At 36.8% G+C, this 22,079-nt stretch overlaps 1 protein-coding gene across 1 annotated transcript; it reads right to left on the bottom strand.

Moving 5' to 3' along the window:
* Window positions 1–1,871: 1,871 nt before the first annotated feature.
* LOC124088283 (histone H2A.V) lies at window positions 1,872–14,777 on the bottom strand. Its single transcript, XM_046437818.1, has 5 exons — window positions 14,593–14,777; window positions 9,486–9,563; window positions 6,750–6,863; window positions 3,978–4,107; window positions 1,872–3,065 (listed from the first exon to the last, which is right to left on the bottom strand). Exons 1-5 carry the CDS (start codon window positions 14,593–14,595, stop codon window positions 3,004–3,006), a joined length of 387 nt encoding a protein of 128 aa, XP_046293774.1. The 5' UTR covers window positions 14,596–14,777; the 3' UTR covers window positions 1,872–3,003.
* Between the last annotated feature and the right edge of the window lie 7,302 nt (window positions 14,778–22,079).

The raw sequence follows: 22,079 nt of genomic DNA, 5'->3' as shown, positions 1-22,079 counted from the left end.
TATTTCCATCCTTACATCAGATACTCTTCAGACCATTTTTCATAACTCCTCATATAAATGCCATTCTTTATTCCCAAGATCTCTTTCATATTGTTTCCCTACTGGACTCTTCCCATTCTTCTAGGTCATTTAAGTTCTACCTTTTGTTAAAAAAATTTTTTTCCCCTCTACTTCTCTGAGTTTACTGATCTAAAATACAAATCTGAAATTATTTAAAACAGGTATCGCTTGGAGCTGACACATGCCTGTAATCTCAGCAACTCGGGAGGTTGAGGCAGGATTGTGAGTTCAAAGCCAGCCCCAGCAACTCAGAGAGATCCTGTCTCAAAATAAAATATAAAAAGGGCTGAGTATGTGGCTTAGTGGTTAAGCATCTCTGTGTTCAATCCTAGTAGCCCCACTCCAAAAAATAAAAAAATATGGATGAAGTGACATAACAGCTGGAACACACTTTAAAATATCCCAGTGGGTTGGATGCAACATGAATGACTTAACTAGAAGCTAGGCTGTGTACATGGCCTAATTATCCTACACTTTTTCTTTTTTCTCTGTGGTGCTAAGGATTCAATCCAGGGCCTCACACGATAGACAAGAGCTCTGCCTCTGAGCTACATCTCCAGCCCTTTGTTCTACATTTGTTAGAAGATAAACTACAATCCTGGGGATACAGAAGGTACAAAAACTCACTTGAAGCAATTAACTAGATAACTCTAGTAAAAATGCCTTTATGCAAGTGATTCAAAGGTGTGCTATTTCACCTTCTACTGCTTTGTGTTTCTGAAAACTATTCAAACCTCACACATGACTCTTCATAAAGAAACTTGAAAATGTGGGCCCAGAGAATGGTCAGAATTTGAAATGTCTATCTTACCCTGCCTTATAAATGAATAAGTAGGGCTGGGAATATAGCTCAATTGGTAGAGTGTTTGCCTCGCATGCACAAGGCCCTGGGTTCAATTCCCAGAACCATAAAAAATAAAATAAAATAAAAAATAAACATAAAAATAAATGGATAAATAAAAGTTCATAAGCATTTCAGCTAATAGATACAGAAGGAATGATGTGATATCATTGGCTGGCGACCCCTAATGGAATCCTGGATCTGGGCAAGTATCACTAATGGTAGCCAAAACCATTAGGGGAAAAGCTGACAGAACTTTTAATGGGCTGGCAGTATCAGAACTCATCATCAATCTTAAAAGTAACAACAACAACAACAAAAGCCCTCTAGATTAATGATATTTTACAGGAAATATAAGGAGAGGACAGGAAAATCTGAATGACATCATTAGAATGTGTTTAGTAAAATCCACACTAAGGGACAGTTCTATAAGACAACTCAGTTTCTTCAAATAAAATTAAAATGGAACTTAAGAGATACCAACAAAATCTAAGATACAGAGATTTATCTGGATCCTGATTCAAACAAATCAACTATTAAAAAAAAAAAAGTATGATAGCCAGGTGTACTGGCACACTCTGTAATCCCTGCTTCTCAGGAGGCTGAGGCAGGAGGATATTAGGTTCAAGGCCAGCCAGGGCAATTTGTCAAGAATCTGTCTCAGAATAAAATGAAAAAGGTTAGGGATGTAGCTCAGCAGTGGAGCACTTGCTTAGCCAGTGTGAGGCTGTGGGTTCAATATTCAGTATTGCACATACACAAAAACAGTGGAAAATTTGAATGTACGGTATCATTTTAAAAAATGTTTTAGTCATCTTAAGACAATGTCTCTCATTTACACAGATGTTTAAGTACTTCTCTAAAGTATACAGATATGAGAACATTATAACTATAATGAGATTCAAACCAATCCATTTGGTAGGGAGCAGGTGAGGATATGGATAAATAAGACTGACCACAACTACCGAAGTTGGAAGATGGGCTTAATCATACTGTTCTCTTTATTTTTGTGTATTTGTGAGGATTTCCATAATAAAATATTTTTAAAATTGAGTTTTGTTTTGATAGTGTTATACTATAAAACATCAAAAATTTCCTTCTTTATGAAGATTTCCAGACAGAAAAATAGAATTTTCTGATGGACCATTAATTAGTACATTAACTTAAATCTTCTAACAGTTATTTAGAAACTGACAACGAAAAATAATTTTTAAAAGATTGTACAAATTACTGTTACTATATCAATAAAAGACCACCAAAAGTTGGAATTTTAAGCCAAAAGCAGAAATGTTTGATAAATCTAACATTAAATCTAGGTAAGGGTGTGGGCTCTAGAGTCAATAAGATCTAGGTGTATATTCTAGCTCTGCTCTGTTAGTCCTAAATATTTTTTGGCAGATCATTTAATTTCTGTGAACCTCAGGAACCATGTCTATAATGTGATAAGATTTCTTGATTAGTAAAGCACTGACCACAGGGCCTGGCACGTGGTAAGTATTCAGTAAAGGATTCCAGTAAATCTACTACCCCATTTCGGTCTTAAATGCATATTTTTCCATATTCTAACATCTCTGAAATTGAGATGTATCCTATAATTGATGGCATTAATTCAAGGAGTTTTCCTTCCTTAGTGGTATATAATAGGATAATGGAGCATTATAACAAATTGATAGCATCTAACATTCAATACAACATGGAATATCAATCATGATAAAGCTATATTCCCAATTTCTACTTTAAGACTATTCTGAATAATGATTATGATTTTAAAAAAATTCAAAAGCTGAGCAAAATATTTTCAATACATCATGAACAGAACAATTTTGAGACAATAATTTTGTAAAAAATGGTTTATCAATTCCATTTTTGTATAAAACATATGGGAGAAACCTAGCCAATCAACACACACTGTCACCACATGAAAAGGTACTTTATCAAACTTCGAGTCTAAGAACATACAAATGTTTCTTTTAGCATGTCTACAGTAATTGTCTATGCCTTTCCATTTAACTGTTTTTTAAAATTCCACACATCCCCACTGTTATCTTCTGTCCCAGTTACAGTACAATGACGGGAGGAAGAGGATTGGTTAAAACAACCCTCTAAGCAGTTTTCTGCTGTCCCTTCTTTCCAATCAGAGATTTGTGGATATGAGGGATCACACCTAGAATGAAATTAAAGTAAAACAAGTTATTATTAAAAATATTTTTTAGTTGGCTACATGTTTTTCTTTTTTTGGTACCAGGGACTGAACTCAGGGGTGCCTAACCACTGAGCCACATCCCCAGCCCCTTTTATATTTTATTTTGAGACAGGGTCTCACTTAGTAGCTTAGGGCCTTGCTAGATTGCTGAGGCTGGCTTTGAACTTACTATCCTCCCACCTCAGTCTCCCAAGCCATTGGGCATGCCTTCTCCATGCCTAGATTAGATGGCTACATCTTAACCCTTAGAGCCTCAAGCAAAAAAGAGCAAATATACAAAGAAAAAAACTTAAGTCCCTTTCCACATTCTGTTCCTATTAAGGTATCTACATTAAGTACTACCCCCAAGGATCTGTGAACCCTTCTAAAATTATAAGTAAAGTTGATTTAATGTGAATTTTTAGAAATGAGTAACAATAGCTTTCATGAGGTTCTATAAGGATAATCCCAAAAAATTAAGAATCACCAAATTACCTCTTTTGTTGATCCTGACCTATTTCCAGTATTTTAGCCCATTCAAAGGTATCATGTTAAGCAATTTCTCAAGATAATTAAAAAAAAAATAGTTTTAAAGATAATGGAAAATATTTTAAGCATCAGGCTTAAAGTACCATATATGACATTAGATAAAGACTGGCTAAAATAGTATTATATGTGACTACAAGGAGAACAAATATTTATTCAGATCTATTCAGATCATCATGAAAAGAAGCCTAGAACTGTAACAGATTTAAGATTTGGGGAACAACAGATTTAAGATTTGGGGAACTAAATTTTATATGCTTTCTAGTTAGTCATTCAAATGCAAAGGATCATTGATCTAGATATACTTGTAAGAAAGACCAATAACAATCAAGGTTTAATAATACATACCACCCCCAGCTATGGTAGCCTTGATAAGAGAATCCAACTCTTCATCACCACGGATTGCAAGCTGCAAGTGACGTGGAGTAATACGCTTTACTTTGAGATCCTTGGAAGCATTACCTGCCAGCTCCAGCACCTACAAGGCATATCATGAAATAACTTATCAAATGAAGGACAAAATGTTTAAAGAGTTCAATGCACTATTTCTTTCCTATATTGCTATGATGCTTTCATAGAACTCTCATTATTTTACTTGACCCTTTTTAAAAAATATTTTTAATATTTTTTAGTTGGACACAATATCTTTATTTATTTATTTTTATGTGGTGCTGAGGATCTAACCCAGGGCCTTGCATGTGCTAGGCGAGCGCTCTACTACTGGGCCACAACCCCAGCCCCTACTTGACCCTTTTTATATTCACTTGACCCTTTTTCGTTCTCTGAAACAAACAGAAACTTGAGCAAAGCCTATTTGTATATAGAAAGAAATTAAAGGTAATCATGTAGTCTATCTGGTGGTTCATTTCTTTTAGTGGCTGGAATTTATTTATTAATACTCAAAAAAAGGGAAAGTTTAAAAATGTAATTTAAAATAATTTCTTATTCACAAGTTTTAATGTTAATGATCTCTATAAATCCATAGGCTATAAGCTAGAATCCTTTCACACTATAATGGGAATTTTTAACTAGAGAAATTTCAAAGTTTCAGTTAGCTGTAACACTGCATTTTTGTTATACTGGCATTATCATAACTTTAATGAAAGTAATACAAAAAACACAGCGCCTCCTCATTTAAATAGAGCAGTAGTTAAGACTAGGTGTACATCACAATCAACTGTTGAGTTTTTAAAACCACCAGTACCCTCCCCATTCTCTCTAGGGATTCTGATTGGTTTGAGAAATGAAGCCCATTTGAAAGTTCTCCAAATGACTCTAGTGCAAAGCAAAGATTGAAAAGTGATTACTCCTGACCCTAACTCTTGGCTTAGATTTCAGTAATTTACCTCTACTGAATGACTAAAATTCCAAATTTAAATATCTGGAATATGTTGATTGCTTTTAAAAGTATATTTATTTTCTAATCTTTTTTTTCTTTTTATGCTGGGATTGAACCCAGAGCTTTAAGCACACTAGTTATATGCTTTATCACTAAGCTACACCCATAGCCTGTTTAATCTTAACTTAAAAGAATTTAACCATTTCCAAAGGATAAAGAAAATGGGAATTTAGATGCAACTTGAACATTATAAGCCACAATACTATGCCTCAACATTACTGGACAATTACTCCTTTGTGTAGTCTGTAGCTAAACAAAAACTAGTGCAAGATGGAGAAGGGAGAAAGGGCTCCTCAACTAACATTATAGGGCCCATGTAAAACCCCTTGCTTATGACACAACAAAGTTAAAAAAAGTTAAAAAAAATTAAAACTATCTGTAATTCAATGTTATATCTCCAATGGAACAGAGATGACTTGAAGATGATAATGAAATGACAGCAACAATAACTGACACACAGGTTAAACCTAAATTCCTGTTTAGTTATCCACACCATCAAGCAAGAACTTTCCCTTTTTATAGATCTGCTATCTATCCATACCACTTGACTTGCTGGCTACTCAAATTACTTGCCTGGTCTGGAATGTAGCTGAAGGAGTTTCATTGCAGACGAAAGTGGTAATCCAAGATCCAAGAATTAAAAACTCTTGCCCAAATAATCTATCTTCCTAAAATATCAATCTATGTACAACCATGCAGAGAACCAAGACTGACTAGATCTTCAGGTCTTTTATTTCTGATATCATCATAATATATTTGTGATTTTTTGTGAGGTGGAGGATTGAACCCAGGGGCGTTTTACCATTGAGCCACATCTCCAGTCCTTTTTTTTATATTTTATTTAGAGACAGAGCTTTGTTAATTGCTGAGGTTGCCTTTGAACTCATGATCTTCCTACCTCAGCCACTCAAGCGGCTGGAATTACAGGAGTGCACCACTGCATCCAGTTTTTTTTTTTTTTTTTTTCTTTTAAGCAATATTGGGGATTGAACTCAGGGCTTTGCACATGCTAGGTAGGCATTCTATCACTGAACTATATTATATTCCCTCCACCTTTTGATTTTTATATATCATCACTTTGGCAAATCTTTACCCCACTCCAATTTTCATAAAACTAAGAGGTTATACTGTTAAATATCACAAATATTTACTGTTGACTCTACTATATATATACTTCAGAGTTTACTTAATTAGCACAGTATTTTATACCCTAGTCAGATCAGTTAAAAGTATGGACTCCTGGGATTGGGGTTGTGGCTCAGAGGTAGAGCTTTGGGCTAGCATGCGTGAGGCACTGTGTTTGATCTTCAGTATGACATAAATATAAAATAAAGATATTGTGTCCGCCTGTAACTAAAAACTGAATATTTTAAAAAAAAGTCTATAGACTCCTGGACCTTGCTTAACTGTACAAGTAAGTATACAAAGTTTCTTTTTAACACACACTGGGTGACAGGCCTATAAGATACATCTAAAACTGCTATTAAAAAGGGGGGCTAAGGTTGTGGCTCAGTGGTAGAGTGCTCGCCTAGCACACATGAGGCACTGGGTTTGATCCTCGGCACCACATAAAAATAAACAAATAAAATAAAGGCAAAAATAAAAAAGAAGGAAAAAAAATAAAGACTACATATGTCTTTCTGGATATATATTTGATGGTTTCATCCATTTAGTTTAGAAAATGTTTTGGAATCCCATATACAAGATATGCCCCAACAAACCTCAGCAGTGAGGTACTCCAGAATCGCAGCACTATATACGGCAGCAGTGGCACCCACCCGTCCATGGCTTGTGGTGCGAGTCTTCAAGTGTCTGTGGATGCGGCCCACAGGAAACTGAAAGAGAAATATCTCATTGGGAAGCACTATACAATTCTAACTTTACACCACTGAGCTGTAATCAAAGGCTTAATAATATGAATACAATATAAAATCATAAAAATAGCAGAGGGGTGGGAGGGGCAGGGAGGGGGCATGGGGTTAGAAATGATGGTGGAATGGATGGACATCATTATCCAAAGTACATGTATGAAGACATGAAAAATAAATAAATAAAATAATAAAACAAACAAACAAACTTGATCACATGTATTGGAAGTCAAACCTATCTGGCAATTAATAGTTGCCAAGGACTATTTTTATATGTCCTAGTAATATGCCCCTGTACAATATAGAAAGTTTAATTATATAATAAAGAGAAACTGTGCTATCATCAACTGCATGTCGAACATGGCACAATGATCATATTCATATCTAGTCAATTCCTTCACACAACTACATGTGACTTTAAAATTTCATTACCTTCCTCTACCCTAACTCTGTTTGTTCCTCAGTTTTAAGAGATGACCTGACACCTAAGAAAAATCAATACCATATTCTCATTGTGGTTCTTTTTCTTTTTTTTTTTTAAACTAAGTATCCTAATTCCATTTATCCTTTGACTTACCTACTCCCTTCTTCTTCCTTCTTTCTTTTTTTTCCCTTTTCTGTTGGTGCTAGGGATTTAAAACAGGTCTTTGCATATGCTAAGCACACACACTACCACCGAGCTGCACCATTCAATCACTCCCATCATTTATTATCTTCCTCACCCCTTCACTATCCCTTTATTTCAACAACTCCAATAATTTCCTTTCCATTGGCTCCTTTCTTTCTGAAACTTCACTTAAAATTTTCCCGCATTCTACAGCAACTACTTCTAGTTGATCTATAAATCTCCTTTCAAAGGAAAAATTTAAAAACAAATCCCAAACCCTGCTGGGCACTGTGATATATGCCTATAATCCTAGCTATTTGGAAGGCTAAGGTAGGAAGATCACAGGAGGTTAGCCTCCACAGTTATTAAGAATCTGCCTCAAAATTTAAAAAATAGGGCTGGGGATGTGGCTCAAGCATTAGCACGCTCGCCTGGCATGCGTGCGGCCCAGGTTCAATCCTCAGCACCACATACAAACAAAGATGTTGTATCTGCTGAAAACTAAAAAAATAAATAAATAAATATTTTTTAAAAAATTAAAAATAAGGGCTGGGAATGTAGCTCTGTGGTAGAGAGCACTGGGTTCAATCACTAATACGGCAAAAAACAGAAAAACCAAAAAATTCCCTAATCCCTTACTTTCTTGTCATCATTTCTCCCAACCTAGACTTGACTTCTAAAGAATATTGCCCTTGAAGTCTAGCAGTCACTTCCAGATAAGGAGAAAAATCATTCCCCGCTCCTCCAACTAAGTGATTATGAGGCTTCTTAAAAGCAAAATCCATACCTTATTCCCCTTTGCATTCTTAGTGAGTAGTACGTTGTCTGGCACATAGTAGGATCTCAAAATCTTTCTTTGTAGGCATCAATACTACTCAGAGGTCATCACTGACTTCTTTTAAAAAATCAGAATCTTGCTACGTTGCCCACACTGGCCTCAAACCTAAGATTCTCTTGCCTGTCCTAAGTAGCTGGCAGTACAGGTGCATGGTGCCTGGCTATTTTCTCTCTTCCTCATTAGAACTGTGTATCTGCTATAGCAGTCAGTATATAACAGAGAGCTATAATTAAGAAAGAACTCTATTTTGAGCAGGGGGAATGATAACATAGTATTTAAGTGCACATACATATATGTACACTTAATATGTATACATACTTAATAAGAATAGGTAGTACTACTATACTACATATATAAGTGTACACATTAAATGTATTACATATTACACTTACATATGTATATGTACACTTCATATGTATATGTGCTACAGTAATACTGTAGTCTAAATCCTGCTTTATTTGGTATTCTAATACTACCTCTTGAGGATTCCTCAGTCTTTGGATCCACCAATGAATCCTTGTATTCCTTTCTCATTTACAGGTTAGGAAACTTTTTTTTACAGAATGAATTATCAATTTTACACAAATGATCTCAAGTTTGTAATTCTATCACTAGTCTTAGAAAGCTGGACTCATGTTTCCAACTTCTGGACATTTCCACATGGATGTTTTGGTGAACTTCAAAATAATCCCACTTAAATTTAACTCATAATATAACCCTACTACAAATGTCTATGTGCCTTAAGTTCTAAGCCTTTAAACCCTTATTCTCCATTTTCTGCACACATGCTTTTTATTCATTCTCATCCCACTCTAAGTACATGTTAATTTGTTTTTAAACCATCTGACTTCCATAACACTTCACATTAAATATGCTTCAAATAAATTCTAATTGAGAATTTACATGGTGCCTTAAAATACACAATGTGTGCATCAAATTTAAGTTCCCTTCCCCCTTCCTTTAGGGTCACCTGGATTATGTCACCCATTTGCTCAAACTTTCACCATTACCAAAAGGATAAAACTAAACTTAAATTTTAGTCTGAACTTCCAACTTCCATGTTTAAAAATGTTCTTATGGGTCATGAAATACAACAATAAAGAAAATAATTTAAAAATGAACTATAACAGCACACATTCATTACCTGTAGTCCAGCTCTTTGTGAGCGAGACACTGCCTTGGCCTTGGCCTTCCCACTATCCTTTCCAGCTTTGCCTCCAGCCTACATTAAAAAAAAAAAAAAAAAAGTATTGGATGAAGAATTAAAATGCTACTTCAAAAAAAAAAAAAAAGGAAACTTTTACTTTAGATAGTTAAAAATATCTAGGTGATCTCCTTTCTTCCTTTGTAAATATATCTCCTTTAATTAACTTATATACAAAGATATCAAACATTATCATCTACTGAAAGTGTAATACTCCAAAATTCTAAATTTTAGAATTTGAACATATTTTTCAACTTTCTGATCCATGACTCTTACAAATCAGTAACTTTTATGCATACCTGAAATACTATGTATTTAAAAACTTTCTTTAAAATGTCAATATAACATTATTTTCACAGAAACATTTAAATTGTAGCTCTTCTGGAAGAAATAAGTATGTTACCAAAGGGGGGGGGGCGAGAGGATAAACCTCAAAAGATAAAACATATTCAGCTACTCTACCTCTAGGTATATGCCCCCAAATTGAAAGAACTCAAAACAGGAATCTATACATCCATGTTTACAGCAGCATTATTCACAGTAGCCAAAAGGAAAAATAAAACTGTCCATTGATTGATAAACAAAATAAAATATATAATAGAATAATATTTAGCTTTGAAAAGAAAATCCCAACACATGCTGCAACATGAATGAAACTTGAGGACATTATGCTAAGTGAAATCTAGCCATTAGACAAAATACTAGCCAGGTGTGGTGGTATATGCTACTAATGAGGCTGAAGCAGGAAGATTCCAAATTCAAGGCCAGCCTGGGCTACCTAGTGAGATCCTGTCTCAAAACAGAATAAAAAGGGGTATCACTCTGTGGTAGAGCTTGTGTTAGTGTGTTTAAGGCCCTGGATTCAATCCTTAGTACCATTTGAAAAAAAAAAAAAAAGGTGGGTGGGTGCCGGAGGAGGGAAAAATACTGCATGACTCCACTTAGATCATAGAGTAGTAAAATTCATAGCCGGAAAGTAGAATTTCTTGCCAGGGGCTAGGGGAATTTTTGTTTAATGGTAGTTTCAGTTTGGGAAGATGAAAAAGTTCTTGATATAAATGGTGATGATAGCTGCACAATGTGAATGTACTTAATATCACTAAACAGTACTCTTTAAAAATGGAGCCAGGCATGGTTGCATACATGTAATCCCAGTGACTAGGAAGGTTGAAGCAGAAAGATCACAAGTTCAAGGTAATCTTTAGCAAGACCCCTGAGCGAGTCTGCAAGACCCTGTCTCAAAAAAAAAAAAAAGAAAAAAATGGCTGAGGATATAGCTCAATGGTAGAGTATACCTAGGTTCTATTCCCAGTTTAAAAAAATAAATTTTGTTATAGATTTTACCACATACATAAACTTCTATTAAAGGGATTAAACAAATCCTACTTTTGATTGATAGAAAATAAATGCTTTCAAATAACCTTAATGTCCACTTTGTAGGAGAATTATATAAATAATTATGGTATCTAAATACAATGAATTACTAAGCAGTTATAACAAATGAGGTGTGTGTGTGTGTGTGTGTGTGTGTGTGTATAATGATACAGAATCTACAAATCCTATTTCTATGCAACAAAGGCAGTGTATGTGCAAAAGCTATGAGCTTTCATTTAAGAGAGAAACTCAATTTTCTTTTTTCTATTACTTGCTTCTGCTTTTTTTGTTTTTTCTAATAGTACAGGGGATTGAACCCAAGGATTCTCTATCACCCTGGCACATCCCCAGCGCTTTTTAGTTTTTGTGATAGGGTCTTGCAAAATTGCCAAGGCTGTTTTCAAACTTGCAATCCTTCTGCCTCAGCCTCCCAAGTGGGTGGGACTACAAGCATGTGCCATTGGCCTGGCTTGATTTTGCCATTTAAATCTGTAAAAAAAATAGTCAGTTTACAGGGTTGGTAGCTTCAGAGTCTATACTTTCAACGTAGAAGGCATATTTAAAAAAAAATATTGATGTGATTTTTTTTATACCTTTATTTATTTATTTTTATGTGGTGCTGAGGATCTAACCCAGTGTCTTGCATATCCTAGGTGAGCGCTCTACCACTGAGGCCCAGCCCCAAAAGGCAAATTTTGAGATGGCATATTCTCTATGTAATGCCTTCCTTAAAAATTTATTTTTATCTATAATCAACCTCGTCTTGTCTGCAAGTCTCAATGGATCAAACACTAATTTCCCCCAATCCCGTGTGTTTTGATAGTGGGGGTGGGGTGTAGAATGAAATAGAACCATCTGGGCAGGTATTAGCAGGAAAAAAACATCTACAAATCAATTCACATTCTCTTTCTTACATTAAAACAATTCGGCAAGATTTACATTTACTAGGGAGAACTTAAATTCCAGATTTCTCTATGAGGATGCCTCAGTATTTTAATAATTTCTGACTATATTGCTACATAAGAAAAAGATACTGCATCATCTTTTATTTGAAGTCATCTCCATTAATAAGATATTCTCATCTACTAAATTTAAAAAACCCCTTTCATCTTTATACAAGTAAAAAATATGTAAAAACCTCTTAAATGGTACATGAATCTAAAATTATAATCATTGTCTCCTCGTAACTTGATTAAAAAAAGTAAGAACTAGTTATTAACTAAAAGCTACTAACCACAAAACTCCCCAGGCTTCTCAATTTATATAGTTATAATTACTCTGCTTAAGCAATTTTACCCTGTTTTAAATTTGTTCTATTTGCCATTCTATTTGCTTTTTAAGGAAGTAGATGTATAATCAGCTTTTATTTTTTGGTACTGGGGTGGAACTCAGGGTTGCTTTACCACTGAGTACATTCCCAATACTTTTTATTTTGGGGGGGACAGGGTCTCAACCAGTTGCCAAGGTGGCTTCTAACTTTCGATCTTCTTATTTCTTTACCTTCCAAGTCATTTGAATTTCAGGCAAGCACCACCAGGCTTGACTATAATCAGTTTTTAAAAGCCTTAATATATGCTGGGTGTGATAGCACACATGCCTATAGTCCCAACTCTTTGGGAAGGTGAAGCAGGAGGATTGCTTGAACCCAGGGACACTAGCCTAGACAATATAGCAAGATCCCATTTTAAAAACAAAACAAAACAAACCCTCAATACATCAAGTGCATTAAATTATTAAATGATTATTTCCAAGGTTTGGAGACTCCACAGATATTACTTTCTTTTTCTTTTCTTTTCTTTTCTTTTTTTTTTTTTTTTTTTTGATACTTAGGGATTTAACCCAGGGGCGCTACATTCCTCAGCCCTCTTCATTTTTTGAGACAGGGTCTAAATTGCTTAGGGTAGGCTTTTGCTAAATTGCTGAGACTGGCTAGGCTCGAATTTGTGATCCTCCCATCTTAGCCTTCCAGATATATCTTTTACACTTAACAAAAACAAATCTTTATGGTATTAAACCTGTCTGAATATAAAATTGTACATAAGTACAATTTTCTGTACAATAATTGTACAATTATTTTCTAAAACCCCCTCAAACTGTTTATCCTCCCAATTGTATACATTCATATAGCTGATGACTGAGGAAACAAAAATAAGCAACATAAAAATTATTATTCTAAGAAATGAATGTATCATTAATGCATTAAGCCCCTTGGTTAAAATTTATTTATATATATGAAGGATAAGGTGCACGCTGGAGTATATTTCACTCAGAAAAACTTGGACACTGGATATTTTCATATTGATTTAATAGATACATATTTACTCCCCCTCAAGTTTAAAATCTTTTCAAGAATGACAACTCCATGCCTCCAATACTTTTATGTTAACGATTATGTATTTTTAGCTACTGGTAAATGTATATCTAATACATATAACTACAGATGGAAAAACATCTTTAAAAATTAGCAAGGTTCATGAAAATCATCAGCTTGAGGCAATTTACAGATTAGATGTAACCTGCACTTCAGTTTGTGAAATATAATAGGAAACTATAAATTCCAGAGGTTGGATGCAATTATTCATAAGTTCTATTTCAATTCTACTTTTGAGAATTTTACAATAACCAAAACCTGTGTCCTCAATTGACCAATCTGCTTATAGTTAGGTGTTAGTCTATTAAATTCCACACGTGTCATTCTCAAGCATAGGATAGGATATGTCATCTAATACTATCTGTGGTATGAGAAAAGACATCCTCAGCACTGCAAAACAAAAACACCCACAAACAAATGAAAGCCTGAGGTTAACTTTTAAGCAGGCCTCTCCAGTTGAAGTTACGTGTCCTAGGATGCTTAAAGCAGGAATACCGGCATAAATAAGATTCCGCAAGTGTCATTATTACAGACTAAATGCAATGCATACAGCTTATTCTTTGACACTTTTGTCCTTTCCTCAATTTTACAAAGGAAATGAAGTTTTTATTTACTTCCATTTTTTTAAAAACTCACTTGTCTTAAATAGATCTGGGTTTCATAATAAAAAATATGTAAGATCAAAAATCAGCAGAGGCAAAGGAAGCACTGTTGTACAGTGAATAAACAGCAACTGCAAGGGAGTCAAGAGGATAACGGCCGTTCATCTCAAACCCATGCAATCACCTAGAACAAATCGTGAGGTTCTGGTTCGTAATACCCTTCTTTCTGACTCAAAGGACCACGAATACAAGCTCCTTTCGCAGAAAACCTCAAATTTATGGCCCGGAGATTACGTAACCAAACAACGCCAAAGACTTCTAACTTGTACAGCGGCTCCTGCTTGACCTCATTCGTGCGTCAGCGCACTAGCACTTGTTTCTGTCTTTCCAAGCCAGATCCGGCCGTTGGGTTCTGGCGTTCCCGTTTCAGATTGGCGTGCGACGTTTCTGACGTTTCTGTCGTCGCTGGGCCGACCGGATCGGGACAGATCTGCTCTGCTCGGGGCAGAATACGCACCCGACCTGGCCCTGCCCAGCGATCAGGCAGCCACCCACCACGGACTCCGCGGCCCGGGCCCCCCAGAGAGCGGGGAGAGGCTCCGCCGGACGCGGCCCCGACGCCCGCCAATTCCCGACTCCACAGGTAGCGACACTGACGCCGGCCTCCGCGCCGACACCCTCGCCGCTCGCCCGCCCTCACCATGGTCTCGGCCGCCTCTGCCTTCGCTGGGCCGCGCGACCACCCGCTGCCGCCCCGCGCCGCCGCAGCCGCTCTCGCAGCTCCGATCGCCGCCGCCGGTCGGGACAATAACCGGGGCCCGCCTCGCGCCACTGCGGCCAATGGCCGCCCACCTTGCTGGTTTGAACCCCGGCATCTGCCCAATAGTGAGCCTTTTTCTAACTAGAATCCCGCCCCCGGCACCTCCTCCCTAACGGCTGTTTGTTTTTGCACACGGCACGCGGAGGCGGGGCCTACAGCCCCAACACTGACGTTCCCTCCACCTCTCACCGCGCGCGGAGCCTGACGAACAGGAGGGCGAACCAATGAAAGCGAAGGAGAGCCAATGAAAACATCGCCCGCGAGCTAAGGAGGCTGGACACTGGGAACGACAGCGGAATTGGTCAATACGGTGGCGTAATTTCTGGCGTCTGGACTTTCCCGCCCATTCTCAGTGTCGGTTCTGAGATTTGTTTGGGTAGGAATAAGCTGTAGGGGGCCCTTCTTCAAGCGACTCTACTAAAGACTGAAGATTTCTTCGTCTCAGCCGGGACTCGCATCCCGCGGGCACTGAGATTCAAGGTTGCGCGATCCACACTTTGAACCGCTGTTTTGGCTGACTGAGCTCGATGTTCTCTTCAGGCGCCGATCCCTGACAGGGGCCCGCTAATCCTCTTTAATTTGCCTTGTTTTTCTTACGCATTAGGTTAAAGTTTTGAGGGAAATGCTGAATCGAGCACAAGAAAAATTCTAACGCAGAATTTACATCCCTCGGGAACTGTTGTGAAGATTTAAGAATGAATGTGAATGCATTTAACACTTAGCGCCCGAGCGATCTTTTTTCTCTGGTCCACAACCTGTTTGGACCTGGACAATCTGAGCTTTTGAGGAGAGTAGGCTCCATTTCACAGTTGAAGAAATGAGCTTATACGAACATAGTCAATTGTGTGGGCTAACACAATCAATAGATAACGAGGATACAGTCTTAGATGTTTTTTCTAATTCATTCCAACTTGCATTTAAACAGTTGCCCAGACAATGCTGGGTTCTAGGTGTTGGGGAGGATGGAGTTTCCATGTTTATGGTGGGATTTTCCTAGGCTGGCATTTCAGAAATTTATCACCAGGTAGGCAATACATGTGCCAAACTTTGAATTTTCTTTCTTCTGACAGGGACTGTAACTTTGGAGGCAGTCAGAAGAAGCAACTTGGGGGAAGTAAGTCTCTAAGGAAATGTAACTTGAAAAAAAGGAAAGGGTGAGCTTTTCGACAAGACTAGAAAATTAGGAAGATATTGACAAGAATAAGGAAGAGAGAAGGTTCAGGGAAATTGGAGGAGCAAGGTGCCTAGATTAATGGGACCCTGAAAGTAAGCAATAGCTAATTGTTAATTTCTGCCCCTCCTTTGTGTTTCTGGTCTTAGTGAATATCATTATCCATCTTTCTTGATAGATGGATAATGCTATTCACTAAGACCAGAATAACTCGTATGTTAACTTATAAACATATGAGTTATTCCTTGAACAAATCATTCGTGCCTACTGTTTGCAGACACTGTACTAGATACTGGAGATTCAATAGTTAGACATGGTTCCTGCCTTCATGTTCCTCTACAGCAGGAGTTATATGTTTAAAATGTAAACATACAAATGTGTGAATTAAAATAAGTACTAAGTATACTGAAGGAAAAGAAGAGGGTACTATACTGCTAGAGAGAAATAAAGAATCTGGTTTTGATAGAATGGGCAGTGTTCCACCCATAGAAGAGCATATGTATAGGTCCCTGAAGTAACAAAGACTTGTTATCACAAAAAGTCTGAAAGAAGGCTAGTATCTGATGGTATAGCTTTTACCACATCTTTTTTCTGAATATCTAAAAATCTGGCTATTTTGGTTTGCCACACTCAATTTAGCCTTGCCATTTTTTTCCTGGATTATAGGAAAAGTCTCTTAATTAGCATCCTGTTCATTTTTCATACTTCATTACATCATCTGTTTTTTTCTTAAAATGCAAATCTTACTATCATTTTCATTTAACCTTATCAATTTCAAGACAAAATCCAAATCTTTAGCATGGTGTAGAAGGCTCTACATTTCTGGCTTATGTTCAACTTGTGTTTTGTCACTTCCCTCACTATACCCTAAATTTCATTTTGCTTTTGCCTGGGATTTTGCCCTTAGTTCAAACAATCCTCCATCTGAGCTTCCCTTTTAATCTCCTCAAGAGACATTGTTTTTCAGAATGCCTTCCCGTGGCATCCTAATTTGTGCTAAATGTCCTTCTGTATGTCTGCAGTACCCATTGTATATTGCTGTCATCAATCTTTAGGTTTAATTGTAAAAGACTCAGTGAACAGAATTTTTTTTTAGGTCATTATTCTGTGCTTGGTATAGTACCTAGTACCCTATAAATGTCAATTGGCAAATAAGAGAAAAAAATATATATATATATTTTTGGTAATGAGGATTGAATCCAGAGGCACTTAACCACTGAACCACAAGCCACTTTTTTATTGAGACAGGGTCTCAGTTGCTTATGGCTTCGCCAAGTTGGTTTGAACTTATGGTCCTCTTCCCTCAGCCTCCTAAACCACTGGGATTACAGGTATGCATCACTGCACCTGGTCCACATTATACTTCTTGAAATAATATTAATCAATTTTAATTTTTTTTTGCTTTTCTCTTTAAAACTAGTCCATTTTTGAGTGGGTGAGATATTCACACATACAAAATCCACTAGGTATGAAAGGTACAGGGAAGCAACTCTTCCTGTCCCTGCCCTTAGCCTCCATTTCACCTTTGCAAAGGCAATAATGTACCAGTATACTGTTTCCCCATTAATTAGTTAATGTTTATTGAAATGTATAATTATATTATTAATGGCATTCAGTGTGATATTTTTCATACATGTGTACAGCATGTGCTGATCAAACCCAACCTCCCCTATCCACCGTTCTTTACCCTCCTCCACACCATACACACATCTTTCCCACAGTATGCCCAGTGTTGTGATATAAATGTTGCAATTCTGCAAATGTTTCTGTTTTACCTTCTGCTTCCCTGTTAGGCTTTGCTAATAGGGAGTACTCAAGAAAAATGGCATTGGGAGATGCTCCTTCCTGTCTACTTTTGTTCCTCTGAGGGTCACAAGCAATAATACTTCTTTACTCTGGCAGTAGCAATTCCTTTGGTAGCAGTGGCTGGATTGGTTTTTCTAACTGGTGGACCTAGCCCCTTTATCCGCAACCGTCTCACCAGCATTAACCAACTCTTTCCTCAGAGGTTTGAGTTCCAGTTCTACAGTGCCTCATCTCTAAGATTTTTTTCTTTTTCCTTTTCTTTTCCTTTCCTTTCCTTCCTTCCTTCCTTCTTTCTTTCTAACTACTAGTCACCTTCCTCCATAATACTTTAGAGTTCTCTTTTTACACTTCAGTGCTTAATTTTATATTCAGTTAACAATACATTATATTAGTTCTCTGTTCAAAAAATTAGTTTTCTGAAACCTGAATGAACTTTTATATGATATGACACAGCATACTTTTTTGTTTGTTTTTAAAGTTTCTGATATATATATATATATATATATATATATATATATTAATATTTTTAAAAAATGAGTGTAGGGGCTTAACTCTTTGAGGTACTGGGGAATGAACCCCCCAGGGGTTCTCAAGTGATAGGCAAGCACTGAACCACATCCCCAGCCCTTGTTATGTAAAATTTTTAACGAAAACAGAAGTAAAGCAAATACTAAAATAAACCTTAAGTACCCTTGCACAGCTATAAAAATCATCAACTTATGGATACTTTTGCTGTATTTGTATTCAAATCCCCATTTACCCCACCCCACTGGATTATGTTGAAATAAATCCAAAGTAAATGTTTTTATTTGAAAAAATGTTTTCTTATAAAAATCTTGGGTCATCTTGAATTTTTCAATGAGCCTACATTATCTACTTAATAAAACAAAAAGGAGCAAATTAAAGGCAAAACAAACAGAAGGTTTAAAAAAAGATTGAGGGGCTGGGATTGTGGCTCAGTGGTAGAGTGCTTGCCTAGCATGTGTGAGGGACTGTATTCAATTCTCCGCACCACATATACATAAAGGTCCATTGGCAACTAAAAAAATATGGAAAAAAAGATTGAAAAGAATAAAGTAGAACAGCATATAGGAAAAAATAATATAAAAAAGACAGGCAAAAAGGTGGTTCATTGTGTTTCTGCAAAACTGATAGACTGTTCGCTAGACTGACCAGGATGTGTCACATTCCTTAGCAAACTACTTGTTATCTGCAAAAGAAATGTAGGCCCAAAATAACATTGATAAGAGGAACTCAAGTTACCCTGAAGGGAGAGAATTTTGTGACCCTTTTCACAGACCAGATCCTGGAACTCAGAGAGATAAGGATAATTCTTACTAACTATAAATATAATCTATAATTCTTACTAATTATAAAATCTATATTCTTATAGATATGTTTTTGATATGTTTAAGAATCAAAAAGTTACACTCATACATTGCTTGTGGAACTGTGAATTGGTACAACCAATCTGGAAAGCAATGGGAAGATTCCTCAGAAAACTTGGAATGGAACCACCATTTGACCCCAGCTATACCACTCCTCAGTCTATACCCAAAGAAGTTTAAATTAGTATACTATAGTGACATAGCCACACCAATGTTTATAGCAGCTGAATTCACAATAGCTAAACTGGAACTAACATAGATGTTCATCAATAGATAGTTGGATAAAGAAACTGTGGTATACATATACAATAGAATATTACTCAGCATTAAAAAAGAGTAAAATTATGGCATTTGCAGATAAATGGAGTTGGAGAATATTATGCTAAGCAAAGTAAGCCAATCCCAAAAAACTAAAGGACATATGTTTTCTCTGATTAGTGGATGCTGATCTATGATGGGTGGGGCATGGGAAGAATGAAGGAACTTTGGATTGGGCAAAGAGGAGGGTGGGGAGGGGTTATGAAGGTAGGAAAGATGGTGGAATGAAATGGACATCGTTACCCTAGGAACATGTATGGTTGCACAAATGGTGCATCTCTACACCATGTACAACCAGAGAATTGAAATGTTTGTGCTCCATTTGTGTATGATGAATTGAAATGCATTCTGCTGTCATGTACAACTAAATAGAACAAATTTTTTAAAAATCCAATTAGAGCCAGGCATGATGGTGCACACCTATAATCCCAGCAGCTCAGGAGGCTGAAGAAGGAGATCATGAGTTCAAAGCTAGCCTCGGCAACTCAGTGCTTAGCAACTCAGTGAGACTGTGTTTCTAAATAAAATGCAAAATAGGGCTTGGAATGTGGCTCAGTGGTCAAGTGCCCTTGTGTTCAATCTCTGGTGCCAAAAAAAAAAGCAATTAGAACTGGTCTGCATAGGCCAAAGTGACCTAGAGTTGTTATGGCAGTGGGGATTTAAAAGTCTGATGTCATCCTTCTGTCAGTCAAAAATCAAGAGCTGAACTTGGATGGGGCTCTCTGGAAATTTCTCTGGGATCCCCCAATAAAATTAGTGTAGGAGAGAAATACTGTCCCTCTCTTCTGAGAGGATCCACTCTCTCCCTTGAAAGCATCCCCCTTTCCCTTCGGTAATCTCAGTTCTCTCTCCCCCCATTTAAATCCTAATTTGTTCACTCTACCTTTTGTTATTTTTTAAAATTTTATTTATTTATTTTACATGAGCTCTCTTATTATTGTTGTTGTTGTTTTTTGCATTACAATTCTTAATATACCTTTATTGTCTGAGGATTTTATTCTTCAAATTTGAAGAATCCAAAAGGAAGTTGGTGAGGCCTGTGATGAACCCAGCCTAATTCCATTTTAAGATTGGGAGCCATCTCATCACAAAGTCATGAAAAGTTAATTTCTGTTTTACTATAAATTACTGAGATTTCCAAGCTTGTTTGGAATTCCTGCCCATTCTCTGAACTCACCCATGCCTGGGTCTCCTTGACCAGATAACAACCCTCTCTCTCTAAAACCTTAGTGGTGCCTCATAAATCCTGGCTCCCCCTGACCAGATAACAACCCTCTCTGAAACCTCAGCGGCACCTCATAAGTTCTGATGTTGGGATCTGAATTTACTCCCTATCTTAAAATATCATCCATGTAGATCATTAACCTGCTATCTACCTTTGTATTATGTTTAATCAAAATCCTGTTAGCTGTAAGTTCTCCCCCCCTCCTTTGCAACTCTTTGTGCTATAAAACCTTTTTCCTGGAGAGCTGAGGGTGTCTTCTCTGGCCCAGGTTTCAGGTGAGACAGTCACTGGCCAGCTTTTGTGTACACAATACAAGCTGGCTTTAATTTGATTTAAAATTGGAGTCAGTGGTCTTTTCTTGCATCGTGGTTCAAAAGCCTGCAACATGCACAAAACCCATCTGTCAGCAGAAGGAGGGAATCTAGTTTCATCTCAAAACTCTGGTGTTATTCCCCTGCCCTTTTTTGGAGACAGGATTTTGCTAGGTTGCTTATGCTGGCCATGAATTCTTGGACTTAAGCAATCCTCCTGCCTCAGCCTACTGAGTAGCTGGAACTACAGGTGTGCACCACCATTCTCAACTTCTTCTCTTCCTTTCTCTTTTCTTTCCGATTCCTCTTCCATGAAAATAGATTGCCCAGAAATTAATCTACATTTAACAATAAAATATTTAGGGTGATGAGATTATTTGTACATTTAGAAATACTTTTTTAATATATTCTATGTTGGCTTCTTAGACTATATGTCAGCCTTATAATCAGAAAAGACGATATTTTAAAATAATATTTCAGCTCTCTGATCACATGGTCAGCTGTCAAGTTGTGCCATGTTTTCTTGATAGCTGGAACAATTGGTCTTAGTTAAAGAGTCAAATCATTACCAGCAGAAAGACATTTCTTGGAAGTTTAATTTGGACCTCCCTCATTCCTTAGAAAGTGGAATTTTTGGTTTTGTAAACTTTGGTACCTTCCCTAGTAGGGTTTTCTGCACTGATTTTGCCTTTTTTCTGTTTTTAAATAAAAACAGTTTGAGGGAGGTTAAAGTCAATGGAAAAACTGAAAATCTTGGGAATGTTGTACATGTTGAACGTTTCAAGAATAGAATCACAGCTGTTTCTGTGAAATTGTTCTTTAAGAGGTATTTGAAATATCTTACCAAGAAATACCTTAAGAAGAAGAATCTTCATGATTGGCTTCATGTATTGAATCTGACAAGGAAACTTATGAACTTCATCCACTTCCAGATTAGTCAAGATGAAGATGGATCAGAGTCTGAGGACCAGCAGGGTCTCCCATTTTAAGGCTTTGATTTTTAATAAAACAAATGAAGTATACATGAGAAATAAATACCTATAAGTGGGCTTTATTAGTGAATAAAAAATTGTTCTAAAAATATTTCACTGGGTGGGTGGCTTGTACCTATAGTCCCAGTACCTTAGGGGAGGCTAAGGAATGGTCAC

The sequence above is a fragment of the Marmota monax genome, unplaced genomic scaffold (genome assembly GCF_021218885.2).
Source record: "Marmota monax isolate L192 unplaced genomic scaffold, Marmota_monax_Labrador192_F-V1.1 WCK01_AAM20220418_F8-fsc00109, whole genome shotgun sequence".
NCBI lineage: Eukaryota > Metazoa > Chordata > Mammalia > Rodentia > Sciuridae > Marmota > Marmota monax.
This window is presented reverse-complemented; position numbering and strand designations above follow the sequence as displayed.

Excerpts from the sequence above, each read along its gene's own strand:
- LOC124088283 (XM_046437818.1), bottom strand. Across the intron at positions 6,864-9,485 it reads CACAAAGAGCTGGACTACAG|TTTCCTGTGGGCCGCATCCA; the intron begins GTAATGAATGTG and ends TTTCTCTTTCAG. Across the intron at positions 4,108-6,749 it reads TGGAGTACCTCACTGCTGAG|GTGCTGGAGCTGGCAGGTAA; the intron begins GTTTGTTGGGGC and ends TATGCCTTGTAG.